Raw genomic sequence first — 15,680 nt, 5'->3', positions numbered from 1 at the left:
TAATGAAACTGACGAAGAAACAAATGACAAAATGAAATGAAGTTCACATTCATCGATTTATTCCAAATGATCGTTAGACTAAGTAAGGCACAGACTGACCATTATAAGGGTAAAATGTTACCCGGGGTCAAACAGCAAAGTTACCACAGCATCACAATCAAGTCAGTAACGAGTAAATCCTCCTCTGTTTGCCAAACAAGCATTGATCCGACGTGGCATACTCCTAATGAGACGTCTAAGGTCATTTTGGTCCAGATTGTCCCATTCCTGTTGCAACGCAGCAGCAAGTTCTTGGACATTGGCAGGACGTTGTTGACGTTGACGTAACCTCTGTCCAAGCATGTCCCAGACATGCTCGATGGGGGAGAGGTCGGGACTCAGTGCTGGCCAAGGTAATGTGGTGATGTTCTGTTGTTGGAGGTAACCTGTAACGATCCTGGCCCTGTGACATCTTGCGTTGTCATCCTAGAAGATGAAACGGCGGCCATGACGTCGTGCGAACGGCACAACATGGACTGCCAAGATGTTGTCCCGGTAGTACTGGCCTGTAACACGCCCTGCAACAACATGTAAAGCCGTTCTTCCAGCAACAGTGATGCCTCCCCACACCATAACAGAACCACCCCCAAATCGATCATGTCTGATGACGTTAACGTCTTGGAAGCGCTCGTTTCGACGACGCCACACCCTCCTACGTCTGTCCAAAAAATCAACAGTGAACCTTGACTCATCTGAAAACATCACATTGCTCCAGCGTCGATTATCCCAGTGTTGACGATCCCTACACCAACGACGTCTTGCCTGAATGTGATGATCTCTCAAACAAGGGATCACGCGAGGACGTCGGGCGCGAAGGTGACCCCTATGCAGTCGATTCCGAATCGTCTGGCCACTCACTCTCACACCAGTGTCTGTTTGAAGACGAGCGCTGATCTGATTTGCTGTGATGACACGATTTCTCAAGGCCAAGGTACGGATAAATCGATCCTGGGCTTGAGTTGTCGCCCTTGGTCGACCTGAGCGTGGTCTGTCCTGTACAGATTGTGTATCACGGTATCTGGACCATAGCCTGCTTATGACAGACTGAGAAACATTCATCGTCCGCGCCACAACCGCCTGTGTTGTGCCGATCTGTAGCATGCCAAGGGCACGTAACCTTTCATTTTGGGTAAGCCGACGCATATCAAAATTTGTTTTCTGGTCACTAAAACAATTAAACTGATGTTTCCACCCTGGAATTCAATGCCACAATGACTGTAACATTCAAAGTCAGAGTCGTGCAAATCTTGGGTTGGACCCCCATGATGATTCCAAGCATCACCTGCATTCCATGCGGTAGCTATTGGTGCGTTTGGGCGTCACATGTAACTGGTAATGTTTCTTCTGTTAGGTTCTATAGTGACTTTTTTCGTAGTCATTTGCATATTTTAGTATTATGCCCCCAAAATCAAATATCCCCTACTTTTTTTGAATAGTATATATATAATATACTAAACACGTTTCCCCATTAATACCCAATATATTTAATGATAATAGGTTAATTGATTTGTTTACTTTGATAAATTTCTTTATTGATATTCTTATTTTTAATATATAATTAATATACAACACTTCAAATAAATAATGACACTTTTATCGGTAATATCTCAATAATGGTAGCTAATATTTGGTACTTTTATTGATATTATCTCAATAACGGTAGTTAATATCTATCTACAAATGGAGTTCCGCCACATTTCAAAGAATTTGTACACTAATTAATAATTTAATTAAATCGCCCACTTTGAGCAGAGTTTCTGTATAAATACTAGCTTGTATGATGGATCTTTATCATACAGATCTTGTGTTCAGAGATTGTTCATAGTACACGAAGAAAATTTATCATGAATCTCTCAGTAGCCGTTGCTGTATTTGTCGTTCTTGCCTTGGTCTTGCAGTCAGAAGCGGGCAAATTTGGAAAGAGAGTTTTCACTTCTGGATCGCGACCACATGATTGCAGAAAGAAGCATGTGGAAGAATCTGAAAGTAGTAAGTTAGGATGTTACAATTTATTTTATTGGTAAACTTACATATTCTTTGTTTTTTTGATCGCTGAAACGACTATGGAATATCACAGTGTCCTTTTTATTTAATTCAAATTTTAAACTTTTTACCCGGGACACCGAAGGCATCAAAATTCATTTTGGTTTATTCTTCAGCGGAGGCCAACATTTTACAGACCATACAATGAAAAATAGTTGACATGCCAGAGGCATGAAATGTGATATGTCGATAGGAATCAGAGTTTAACTAATGTTTGTACCCCCTTTAGGTCCCAAAGTATGTTTCTACTGATATTTAGAAATAGTTTTGAATACAATTTTTGAGACCCCCCCCCCCCCCCCCAGCATATTATTGAGCTTATTGACTAAAAAATGATATTTATTTGGTTCCTCGTGAAACTGTTCGAGGTGCATTAACGGGGTTTTCGCTCCATAGAGCCACCACGGTACTTCGGTGCGTAAAACGCTGTCTCAGTAACCAAGAGGTTCGGGGTTCGATCCTCGTGTTTCAGGTGTGAATTCAGTCTTGCTTCTCAGGTGTGAATTCAGTCTTGCTTCCACTTGTCAGTGGAGCAAGGCATTTGGAATTTAGAATTAGCAGTTGGAATTCGATGGAGATTGGGAAGAGACACTCGAATCCCGCCCATAGTAGATTTCCTTATAGCACAGCATGTCCATATTATCCCGGTTTGAGGTAGAAACTAGGACATTAAACCCAATCTCCCCCCGACATCCTTCCACGACTCCGTCTCCGTCACCGTCTATTATACATGCCGACGCTTAAAACAGGTTGGTGGTTTTCAACACGAGCTAACGTAGAACAGATACGGTAAATTGGATAAATATACATGTTTTGTTTTGTTTTTAGCTGTTAAAAGTCGCGGATACTTTAATATTACCATGGAGACATTATACAATATTGTTCATTAATATATTTCCAGTAAATATTACCATTGAGACATTATAACATATTGTACATTAAATATATTTCCAGTAAATGAAGAACCTGTTATAGATGTTACAATACAGCCTCTTGAAGTTACAGAAGCTCCTATAGACGTTACAGAATCTCCTACAGAAGTTATAGAAGTTCCTGTAGAAGTTACAGAAGCTCCTACAGAAGTTGCAGAAGCTCCTACAACAGCAACCACGGTAATCCGCTTCGATCCATGTAAGTGTACATTTCATTCCGTTGTATATAATTACATTTTGCAAATTTCTATGTTAATTAATTTGCTTTCAGTTCTTCTTGTATACTTAAAATTAACCTCGGTTTCCTCTTTTCCATTCGCAGTTCGCACTTTTCAGAGGTAACTATTATGGGACTCACTTATCTCGGGAGGCAGCGATAAGTGTGTTCGAACCGACCCAGAAGTTACCAATCTGAGGCAGCACGGGGACTCAGTGACAAGGCGTTGGTTCACTGCCAGGAGGTCTGGAGTTATTGGCAGAGAACGTGTCTTAGTGATTTTTCTGCGTTGTGAGACGCACGAAAACCGGGGTCTCATGTACATAACTTATGTCGGCTGGTATGCGACCAAAACTAGACGGAAACGCCACTGTCCAAGCACGATTACCCTCATAACACACTGCATGGCGTTTGCTATTCTTCATCAAACCGTTGGCGCAGAGGTTACTCTTTTTACTTGGCTTCATAAGAACATCATGTCCACGGAATAGTACGACAAATCAGGAAGATTGGGCAAAATCCATTCCTTATATTTTTTCGAACCCTTCCCTTTCAATTAAAAAGATCTTGAAACATTTTAAGTCTGTGATGGTTTGGTAAGCTGTGGATTTAATGAACAAATGTTTGTAGATTGCATAGACAAAATCCATTCCTTATCTTTCAAACCAATTTATTTGGATGAAATCTTCTTAAAATATTCCGTTCCCCCTTTTCAGTGATGCAGGACAGGGGGCCTGACAAGGACAGCTGTCTAGTCATTCGGATGAGACGAAAAACCGAGGTCTCGTGTACACATTGGCGTGCACGTAAAAGATCCCATGACAGTTGGAATTCGATATAAGAGTAGGCCGTAGTGCCGCTGTCTGGGCAAAATTCCCCTCATAGCACACTGTATGGCGTATGCCCGTCTTCATTAGCCCAGTTCGGAGCAAAACAGTAGGATGTTAAACTCCATTTCATTTCATTTCATTTGTTAAAATATTCCAAACTTCCCTTTAAGTCTGTGGTACGTTTGTGGGTAATTGTCGTGACACCTGTGAGATTGATGAAACAGACTTTGGTGCCTGTGGGAACGGTAGTAGTTGCTGTGTTCCAGGTAAATATTTCGCTGAATAAGATTAAACCATGTTGAAATAAACACAACAGTTCTAACGACAAGAGAATCTTTGTTGAAACGTAGCTTTAATAGAATTACAGTAATTGTTATCCATAGAGAGAGAGAGAGAGAGGGGTCATTTCGGGACTAACATATGGTTTAATTTTATTTCAATAATTCGCTAGCGCGTAGGGGTCTTTAGCAGTAGGAGGAAACCGGAGGACCCGGAGAAAACCCACGAGGTTTGACAGGCGACCCTACTCCTTGTCACGTACAACCGGGGATTGTTATTCATAGAACTGTTGTGTTTATTTTTAATGTGTTCAATTACTAAATGCCATTCGAACAGTATATTAAATCATGTATTAAGCTGCCGGTGGCTCAGTGAGTGGGGCGTTGGTTCGCTGACCTTGAGACTCCGTGTTCGATCCCGGTGTTGGCCGAGAAAGTTAATCGGGATTATCCGGCCTTGTCCCCATTGTCGGTGATGCAGGAGAGAGGGCCTGGCAGGGGACAACGTATAGTTTTTCGGGTGGGAAATTAATTGAAGGATTGGCTGCCATTTGAACTACCTCTAGGAAGTCCGCATTAAATTACATGATTGGCTGTCAATGGTCCTTTAATTGTTGACCCGTGGAGGGTATACTCACATAATTCACCCATGTATCTTTATATTTTCAGACATTTGAATAACTGAATGAATCGTACATCGGAAGCATGCAAAAAATCAAGAAATCTAAAGACCTTTAACTCCAGAACACTAAATTTATTCTTTTTGTGTGTGGGTGATATTAGAATGGAGTCTGTGCAACATCAACCAATTCCCCCCCCCCCCCCCGAATCACATATTCCAAACTAGAATTATTATAAACAAAAAAAACACAGTTTTGTAACATGTCTTTGTAAAATTCCTCGCAGTTTCTGCGATCTCAATAAAGTTTTCTTGAACAAAGAAGTTTTATTTTTTAAGTACTGCTCCACAATTCAACAGCACGGATTGTCCCAATCTATTCGGTGAGAGATGTTTGGGTTTTAACGACCACTCAACACAAGCTAAGTCATTTCAGGACTGACACATTGTACAATTTTACTTCAAGTATTTGATTGTGCGTAGTGGCTTTAGCAGTGGGAGGAATCCGGAAGACCCGGAGAAAACCCACGAGGTTAAGCAGATAACCTCACTCCTTGTCACGTACAAGTCTGTGATCGAAGCAACGCCAATTGACTAAATGGGGTTTAACGTCCACTCCACACAAACTAGGTCATTTCGGGACTAACATATGGACAAATGTATTTCAATAATTCCCTTGCGGGTCTGCGTCTTTGGCAGTGGGAGCAAACCGGAGGACTCTGAGAAAACCTACGAGGTTGGACAGGCGACACTACTCCTTGTCACGTACAACCGAAGAATCGAAAGCACGCTAGTTATCTCAATGACAGACCTTATGATACAGCGCAATCCGGTGTTCTAGATTATAGACTTGTCTAAATAATAATTTATATAAGAGAGAGAGAGAGAGAGAGAGAAAGAGAGAGAGAGATGGGTTTAACGTCCACTTGACACAAACTAGGTCATTTCGGGATTAATATATGGTTTAATTTTCTTTTATTTCAATAATTCGCTTGCGCGTAGGGGTCTTTAGCAGTGGGAGGGAACCGGAGGGCACGAAGAAAACCCACGAGGTTGGACAGGCGACAATACTCCATGTCACGTACAACCGGGGATTCGAAATCACGCCAGTTGACACAAAGAGAGGCCTTATGATACAACGCGTACGAGCTTACCATTCGGCCATCCTTCCCCCCCCCCCTCTCCAGAAAAAAGAACTGCAATATGACGACTGTTCTCTTGCATAATGCTTCTTTAATTCAAGATCATGAACTCTTACGGAAATGGAATTACAAGAGAAAAGGGTCAATATAAAAAACGGCCCATCGTGATAGTAACCATAAAACGTTACTACTACAATGCCCATCTGAGATAGAGAGAGAGGGGGCGGGGGAGAGATTGAGATGGGTTTTAAGGTCCACTCGACACAAACTAGATAACTCGGGACTAACATATGGTTCAATTTAATTTCATTCATTCGCTTGTGCGTAGGGTCTTACTATTTAGCAGTCGGAGGAAATCGGAGAAACCGCGGAAAACAAACGAGGTTGGACAGGCGACTAGGCACAAGCGGGGAATCGAAACCATGCCATTTGACTCGAGGACAGACCGTATGAAGGAACACGCACGCGTTAACCATTAGGCCACCCAACCCTTCCGGTATATTAGACACACTAAAAGGTAATTAGTAAGACGGAAACTAAATAGAAAGTTTTGAAAGCACCAGTATTTCCAATCCTTCAGATAACAACAACAGATCTCTAAATACGACAGGTGGTTTCATTGGCCCGCTAATAAACAAAGGGAATTAACTCTTAATCTACAGAACAAAGGGGCTCGTAAATCAGATCACATGGGATGTTAGGATTACAGTATTTAACTCAGTCCCAATCAATATGCCTGAGATTAGCATTAAAGTATTTAGTCACTTCTATTAAAGATATCTTATTTATAAAACTGAACTTGTCCAAATACAATAATAGCGCATGCAGCGGTTCAGTTAGTACCCATAACAAATACCCATTACATGCTGTAATAATTGCGGATCTTAAAGGAGCTAAACATGTATTCTTTGGCACCTAGAAATTAAATGGACACAAATGTGTCGCAACGCATATAATAACGTAATATGAATGTATATAAACTGATTTACATTCAATCGTGTCTGTCTTTACTGTGATTTCTAATCAGTTATGTTCAGCGAAATAGTCGAAGAGTCTAACTTGAATGGCAGTATTCTGTTGTGGGGGGGGGGGGGGTGTTTAGCCTCGCTCATCGAGTCGCTTCATTACAAATGGTGCTCGAAAGCATTCGGGCAAGTAAATCGTGTGCCAAATTTGAAATGTTCATTTTGTCTTAAATATGGGATATCAGAAGCCCATCTTTTTACAGTAAGATAACAACATTTAAATTGACCAATAAGTCGTGTTTGCAATGTCGAAGACTGTGGATGATATTGAGTTAAAGACTTGCTTCCTTTAATAAGGAATATAGTGCTGTATTTTACAAACGTGTCGGCTTTTATGGAATTGCATATGATACAATAAAACCGTATACTTGTGTATCTATAATTAAATCCTGTAATTTGAAACCATAAATCTGTGGACATATATCTGTATGATAGATATGGGGAGTATATATAATAGAATACATTCAAAGATAAAACCACATTACGCAATAATTAATTTGATATTTGTATAGATACTGATACTCTACGTTCTAGATGAATGATCAAATGTAATCGAGAGAGAGAGAGAGAGAGAGAGAGAGAGAGAGAGAGAGGTTTAACGTCCACTCGAAACAAACTAAGTCATTTCGAGACTAACATTTTATTCTAATAATTCGCTTTGTGTGTAGGGGTCTTTAGCAGTGCTAGGAAACTGAAGGATCCAGAGAAAACCCACGAGGTTGGACAGACGACCCTAATCCTTGTCACGTACAACCGGGGAATCGAAACCACGCCAGTTGACTCAATGACAGACCTTATGGTTCCACGCTTCCGCACTAATCATTCGACCATCCACTCCCCCACACTCTCATGATTCGAAATGGTTTTTTTCTGGTGTTATCAATGTATTTTTCAATATTTTAATGATATCAACATTGTCATAATAAAATTATTGAAAATTGTAAATATTTAAGACGGGTTAAAGGGTTTGTTATTTATTACACGGGAGTTCAAAGGGTGGTCGAAGGACAATTTAGAAGTTGTGTTTGTGGTTATGGGAGGGTAAGGGCGTCCAGAGTTCGATTTGGGTATTGTATATGTGATTATAGGCGGGCTAGATATTTATAAGACAGTCAGAAAAAGGGTAGTTTACGGAGCAAAGGGGGCGGTCCATTTACCCGGGTTCTATTATATGGGTGACCCTGAAAGATTAAATGGGGGCGCGGGTGTTGTAGAATGGACGCTGTTGCCATAAATGGTGACAGGTGTGGAACACGAGGCATGGTATACACAGTCTTTCTATAACACCCGATACCCCTTGAGTTTGAGCAGTTCCCATGTTTAACCAATCAGTGTTCTAAGGAAAGCAGAAATGAAATGAAATGGGGTTTAAAGTCCTACTGTTCTTCTCCGTCTGGGCTAATGAAGACGAGCATACGCCATACAGTGTGCTATGACGGTAATTTTGCCCGGACAGCGGCGCTACGGCTTAATTTTATATCGAATTCCAACTGCCAAGGGATCTTTAACGTGCACGCCAATGTGTACGCAGAAAAACGGATTTTTAGTGTACTATCCGAACGACTACACGCTGTTCCTTGACAGGCCCTCGGTCCTGCACCACTGACAAGGACGAACTACGCCAGAGAATCCCGATGAACTTTTTCGGCCAACGCAGGGATCGAACACGGGACCTCCAGGTTAGTGAACCAACGTCTTACACACCGAGCCACTGTGGCTCCAGAGGGACAACGGGGAATTGGAAAACGGTTTAAATGAGGTAGTTTGCAACCAGAAACAGAAAGAAAATCAGCAATCGTACCATATCGATTCTGCAATCCAAGTAATGGAAATAAAAAATATTTTAAGAGGAAATCATTTATTGCAATTAGAAACAAACGCAAAGAAGAGAGTCAACTGCTTTCGTAAGAAGAATATAACATTTTTAGGTGAAGGTATATTAAAGAGGGAATCGTTTATTACAATGGAGAGCGTCAAATGATTTTGTAAGAAGCGCAGAAAAGTTCTAAGTGAAAGTATCTTAAAGCAATCGTTTTATTCTGTTTCAGTAACTTGTAGATGAATATCTGGACTTTGAGTTAAATGCTTCGATTCACATCGACGGTACAAAAGGAAACTGGTTCCATTGATGGTCGTCCAATCGCCTCCAAGGATTGGATTAGTAGTAGACGTATCACTGACAATGGAGTCGGAGTCTGTGTTGCCAGCCTGTACGTACATGGACCGAAATGTTGCAAATGGATGTGTGGTCGTTCTCTTCTTAAAGTCAATATTCGACACGTATAACTTGGTTTTCTCAATGGACGTTACCAATTTCACATCCGTACTGCCGCCATCGGAATATATTATTTTCATTGTTAGGTCTTCGGGTTCGATCTCAACCTTTGTGATGGACACAGCTGGTCGAAAATCATCGACATTGGTTTGTCCAAGTATCACAGAGGTGCCGAATGGAGTCCAGTCTAAGCCATGTGACGTGGGGTTCAGTAGACGCATGTTACCGTCCTGGTACAGCACAAAAACTTGGGAATAACCATCTGACCAAGGTAGACTCACGTATATCCTAAAATAAGCGATGTTGTTCCATGTGTCTGCAGTTGATGGTCGAACTAACTCCATGCTTTCCGGTGCCTGCCACCAGAAGTCTACTTGTACACCCTCCAAGACGACCTGGCTACTGGAATAGAGCGGTATAACCACGTCTGGTCCCATGTAACGTCTCTCTAGTCTTAGCTCCACCAGCTGTTGGTCCAAGGCTGTGGATTGTACAGTCACAAAAATATTATTAGTTAAATCCTCCTTCCAGGTGAAATCAGGAATATTCCAAACACTGCTGGTCATACTGTCTGAAAAGGTCACTGGGGAGAATTCAACGATTGCACCGTTTCTATGTTTGTACGATACGACGACATCTGATGGGGCATCTGGTGAATTCATTGTCATGTACAATGTGGATCCAATCTCGGAATCAATGTAACCTTTATTACGTCCCTGTAGGGTAAACGTTACAGCCATCTTAGTTATTGTGTACGGTACAGGGGCTGTCTTGTCACTGAAGAATAACTCTGCGGTGTTTGATGTCAAGGATTTGGTAGTTGGAGAAATCATGACATTTTCGTACAACCAGTACAGGGGAGTTAAGAAAGGACAGTTACTTGTGTCTTCGTCTCGGAGATTCAAAAACGATCGATAACGCGGAAGGCTAGCGGTGATCTCGTATTTAGTGACGTCAGAATTAAAGACGGCGACGTCTACGTTATCTTCTTCTGCACATTGAGTACTGTAGCTTCTTTGTTCGACCCATCCTTCAGTCAGACCTGATGTAGCTGCTGTTACAACGGGTAGATCTGATAAACATGGTAGAATACATGTAAATATATCTTCGTTGACTTCATCATCTTCAACATGAACATCAATATGATCTATCTCGATACCATAGACATCAGCTGATTTTACTAACAAAGTGATTGTATTCCATCTAGATTCAAGTGTCATACTCGATCCAACATTTCCAGATGATTTGAAATCGTTCCACAGAAGACCGGTATCACTTCCGGCCGTAGATTCAAATTCTCCGACCACCACCCCGTTTAATTCTATTGAGCACGTATCAGCTCCTCCGTCATTTGAGAACATAACATTATTTATATTGACATTGGTTTCTCTGATCGAACAGAAACTAAATGACAGCATCGCATCGCGATGTAGCCAAACATCTCGGCCGTTACTAGCGTTCGATCTGTAAGGTTTGGGATGGTTACCTTTAGCTGACTCGGCTTCTACTCGAAATATTTTGCCACCACAGGTCTTCAAAGTCAACAACACCAGGAATATACAGACGACGCATGTATGTGACGTAACATACATCATGATGTTTACTCTGACAACTTCCAGTATAATGCATGTAGATAGAAAATTAAGCTTTTATAAAGATTCACGGGTGGTCGATTTTTATCAATTGTTATTATTTAGTATTAACTATTAAATAATCGATATTAGGCGCTAAATACGTTTAAGGCTGTGAACATGTCTATTCTATGGAATAAACTACCACAGTCAATGAAACAATTACCGTCTGTGGGCCATTTAAAATCTCAACTCAAATCATTCTTGTTTCAAAACCCTGATCTGTAAATAATCAATGAATATAACAACCAATAGCGCCTTAGAAACTGTTTTCGTCAGTATTAGCACGCTTTATAAATGACAATATTATTATTATTATCTCATTCAAACACACATATAAATAAAATGTAGGCTATGCTCTCTCTCTCTCTCTCTCTCTCTCTCTCTCTCTCTCTCTCTCTTTCCTGGGATCGTAAGGTTTTATCTTATTCCATCTTATCTTCTCTGGCTATCAATATAAAACATATTAAATGAACAAATGATATGGGGTTGAACGTCCTACTGTTCTGCTCCGGCTGGGCTAATGGAGACGGGAAAGATAGTAATATAATAACAGGTAGTCATTAACTTGATTTAATTACATAACAACTTGTTACTCAGAGATAAAAGTGATATGAAATATTGTTTACAGTCATATCTATATATACATGAAACGATAAATATTTTAAACTTACATTATGCAAGAGCTAAATCTGTCAATTGCAGGTCTTTCTGTAGGTCTGAAATATTATCTAAATTATTAATTAGACATTAATTAAATTATCCAGACCGTAATTAACTCTCTATGGCATGGCTAGCCTGTGATATTTACTGGATTATGATCCCATATGCTGCTCAACTTCCATTCATAATTTAATCATGAAACGGATGATCGAGACTATGTTTTTTTATCGTACAGACTTTAGTAATGATGATCGAGGTTAGGTCGAAATTTCAATCGTTTAACTCTCGGTTCACAGTGGATCAATTTCACTAACAAGTTGCCTTTACATTATTTTGTTTTTAACTATTATAGTGCGAACTGCCAGCTCTTTATCTTATCTCCCATAATGTATCTTTAATATTCACCTAAATATAAATTAAGGGCGGGACTGTCTTATACGACATTGATAAAAAACGTATTATTACCTGTTTGGTCAATTCTTGAATAAGTTAGAATTTGACGCATGAAGGGGTGCGGAATAAAACCCTATGTTTAACCCCGGTTATGTGTCACATCCCCGGTACGTTTCCCGTGCCCGTAGCCAGCTCATAAAAACATAAAATTTGGTGGGGCTACAGAATTTTTTGGGGGGGCTGAGGATGTGGCCGGCTAAGAACGCTCCTAATCAAACATTATTAGTCTAGCTAGGGAAAGTACACCATTAGGCATCACAAAATGAAAATCGCCTATAGAGAGCTTTTTCCATTCTTTTTAATTTTTACAAGGCTAGCACATGAAACACGCTTGATAGTGTTGTCGCATTCGGGAGCAAAACATGTTAAATGATCTTTTTTTTTTTCAACTGTAGTTATATTAATTTATTTATACGATCATTTCTTTCAACAATTCTGACGTCATTCGTAAAACGTCACTCATTCAATTTCGTAAACATTTTAATGTCAAATAGGCCGAAGTTGACACTCGGAGTTCTTTGAAGATGGAGAGAAAGAGAGAGAGAGAGAGAGAGAGAGAGAAATGGGATTTAACGTCCACTCGACACAGACTATGTCATTTCGGGACTAACATGTGGTTTTAATTTTATTTCAATTGTTCGCTTGCGCGTAGGGGTCTTTAACATTGGGAGGAAACCAGAGGACCCGGAGAAAACCCACGAGGCTGGACAGACAACCCTACTCCTTGTCACGTACAACCGGGGATTCGAAACCACGCCAGTTAACTCAATGACAGGCCTCATGATACAGCGCGCAAATGCTAACCATTCGGTCACCCCCCCCCCCACCTTTGATGACGGATTAACGAATCACTCTTGTAGATGAAATACTAAAAGGCTTAAAACACAGCAAATTTAATTGGAAAACTCTGTTTATTTTTATATTTGACAAAAACCAGCAGTTGTTAATTGTTTAGGTTTTTGGGGGGTATTTTGTATAAGTAATATTTTTATTCAGATTTGTATCAGAATAGGGATTGGGGTACAGGCATAGCCTATATTAAACCCCTCTCCCTGTCAGATATAGATACATTTATTTACATAAATATAACTACAGTGAGTGGTGATTTCGAAAAACGAGTGGACAGTTTTAAAAATATTGAATGAGTTTTCTATGTCGTCAATTCCGTACAATAAGATTGTAGTGTTTCGATGGATAGTCGGTAAATTATTTATTGTATTATTTCGGGCATCTGAATATAAGGAGCAATTCTATAAAAAATGTTCAGTGTCTTCAACTTGATGACCACATTTACAGGATTGATTGTCAGAAATATAACGTAAAAATTTATGTCCGTTTAGATTGCTGCAAGAGAGACGCAGTTTAGAATGAATCATTTGGTTTACGCGGGATCCAAACGAAAACGTTTTTGATGGTATTGGATCTTGAGCCAATGAGTTTCAAATTGAAAATATTTAGAGATATTGAATTGTTTGTGTCTGCATTTAATTTGTTCCGTTCTCTAATTGACGATGGTATGCAAGAATTATAGAAGATATTTCTTTTACATTTATATTCGGGTAGGCTTGTTTTTCGGAGTTTATAAGGTGCCCTTTTTGTCAATATTAAATCATGAAGATCGGATGGGGAAAGGCCGTTTATAATTTTATAAATGAATTTGAGCTTATGTCTTCTGCGTCTCTCTTTTAGCGTAATAAAACCGGTTTCTTCATATAACAGTCTGTGGCTGGAACCCCTTACAGTACCACATATGGACCTAAGTGCTTCCAGTTGTAGGTACTCTAATTTATTAGCTAGTTGGTCTGTGCAGTTGTCCAAGATGACATCACAATAATCAAAATGGGGTAGGATAAAAGAGGTATAGCTGGTTTGTAATGATTTCCGGTTAAGTCTGTATTTAATGGATCTTAAACAAATGACAGATTTGCTGTTTTTTTCTATAATGTTGTTAATATGTTTGTTCCATTGCAATTTTGTTGAAATGTCAAGCCTTAATGTTTGTGATGGGGGACTTCCTTGATAGGAACATTATTTAGAGTAAGGGTAGGTAAAATGGAATTTTGTTTGGTTGTCAGTGCTAGTGTTTTGGTCTTTAGTGGGTTGAAGGATACCAGCCATGTTTTAGCCCATGTGCTAGTTTTATCCAGGTCACTGTTTAGTATATTTGCGCATTGGATCGTGTCATCATATTTCGGATAAAGGGAAGTGTCGTCAGCAAAGAGTCGAACATTTGATGAAATATCATTCACAACGTCATTTATATAAATGAGAAAAAGAAGGGGACCGAGAACAGAGCCCTGTGGCACGCCCGAGGGAATGGTTTTTGGGGAGGAGGAGACACCCCCAATAACAACCGATTGTTTTCTTCCCTCTAAATAGTTGTGAAACCATTGAAGGATGTCTCCCCCGTATCCCCACAGCTTCAAGCTGGAGTCCAGCATGCCAGACCCTGTCAAAAGCTTTACTTATGTCACAGAACACTGCACTCGTGTAGAATCCCTGGTCGATGGCTTGACAAAAGTAGTGTGGAATATCGGTAAGTTGGTAAACACTAGAATCCCCATGCAAAAAGCCGCTCTGAAGGTTAGTTAGAACAGAATTCTCCCTTAGAAGTTGAAAACATTTTTTTATAAATGCATTTTTCGAATATTTTAACTAGGATACTAGTGATATGGGTCTATAATTTCCACAATCTGATGGGTCACCTTTTTTTAATATTGCAGTTACATTGGCAAATTTCCAGATATTCGGTACTGTTTTCGATGAAAGGGGGTGGTTTAATAATTTACATAAAGGTTCAGAGATTTCGTTGGATATTAGTTGTATTAGTTTTCCGCTGATGTTATCGGTCCATTGACTTTCGAGGGATCAATAGTAGTAATGATGTCTTAAACTTCCTTCTGGCTGAGGATAATATTAGTTAATGAGTTTGGTATTCTTTCTAGTGCTACTAAAGAAATCGTTAAGGCAGTTACATTTGTCGGATGGTGTGTGATGTGTAGTGTCGTTTACTGATAGAGGCGACAATTCATTGCTAGTGCCAGCACGATTTTTTTTCATAAATGAGTTGAGAAGGCCCCGCCAATTTTTACTTTCAAAGTTATTGTAATTATATTATTGATTTTGTTATCGATTTTGTCAAACTATTCCTTTTTGCAATTTCTGATTAGGTTTATATATTCATTTCTAATAGTTCTGAATTTATGCCATTTTAAATTTCTTTGAACCGCTTTTTTATGTGTTTTATTTTTCTTTCTACTCAACTTACAAATCGCATTATTCATCCATGTTTGGTTTTTGGGTCTGATAGTTACTGTTTTATTAGGAATGTGTTTTTTCGCTAGCCTTGTCAGCTCACTTGTGAAGTTAACACAAGCTGTATTAATTGATTCGGTGTTAATTAAGCTTTCCCAGTCCGTGTCAGTAACGTCCCGTCGCATGCCCCCTGTTTTAATATTGCTATAGTGCCAAATAACTCGTCTGTAGCATTTTAATTTTGGATTCTGGAATAAAAGTCGACAGTACACAGGACA

General features: G+C 39.8%; 1 protein-coding gene and 1 long non-coding RNA gene across 2 annotated transcripts; one reads left to right on the top strand and one right to left on the bottom strand.

Annotated features, from left to right (window-relative positions):
* The first annotated feature begins 1,858 nt into the window (after positions 1–1,858).
* On the top strand, positions 1,859–5,143 carry LOC126824139 (uncharacterized). Its single transcript, XR_007681496.2, has 4 exons — positions 1,859–2,028; positions 3,037–3,213; positions 4,232–4,327; positions 5,009–5,143. It is a non-coding gene; the product is annotated as an uncharacterized LOC126824139 (long non-coding RNA).
* Positions 5,144–9,016: 3,873 nt separating this feature from the next.
* LOC126824025 (uncharacterized) lies at positions 9,017–10,998 on the bottom strand. The gene has a single exon (XM_050553127.1). The coding sequence runs from the start codon at positions 10,993–10,995 to the stop codon at positions 9,160–9,162; it is 1,836 nt and encodes a 611-aa protein (XP_050409084.1). The 5' UTR covers positions 10,996–10,998; the 3' UTR covers positions 9,017–9,159.
* Positions 10,999–15,680: the final 4,682 nt, after the last annotated feature.

This window comes from Patella vulgata, chromosome 6 (genome assembly GCF_932274485.2).
Source record: "Patella vulgata chromosome 6, xgPatVulg1.2, whole genome shotgun sequence".
Taxonomy (NCBI): domain Eukaryota; kingdom Metazoa; phylum Mollusca; class Gastropoda; family Patellidae; genus Patella; species Patella vulgata.
This window is presented reverse-complemented; position numbering and strand designations above follow the sequence as displayed.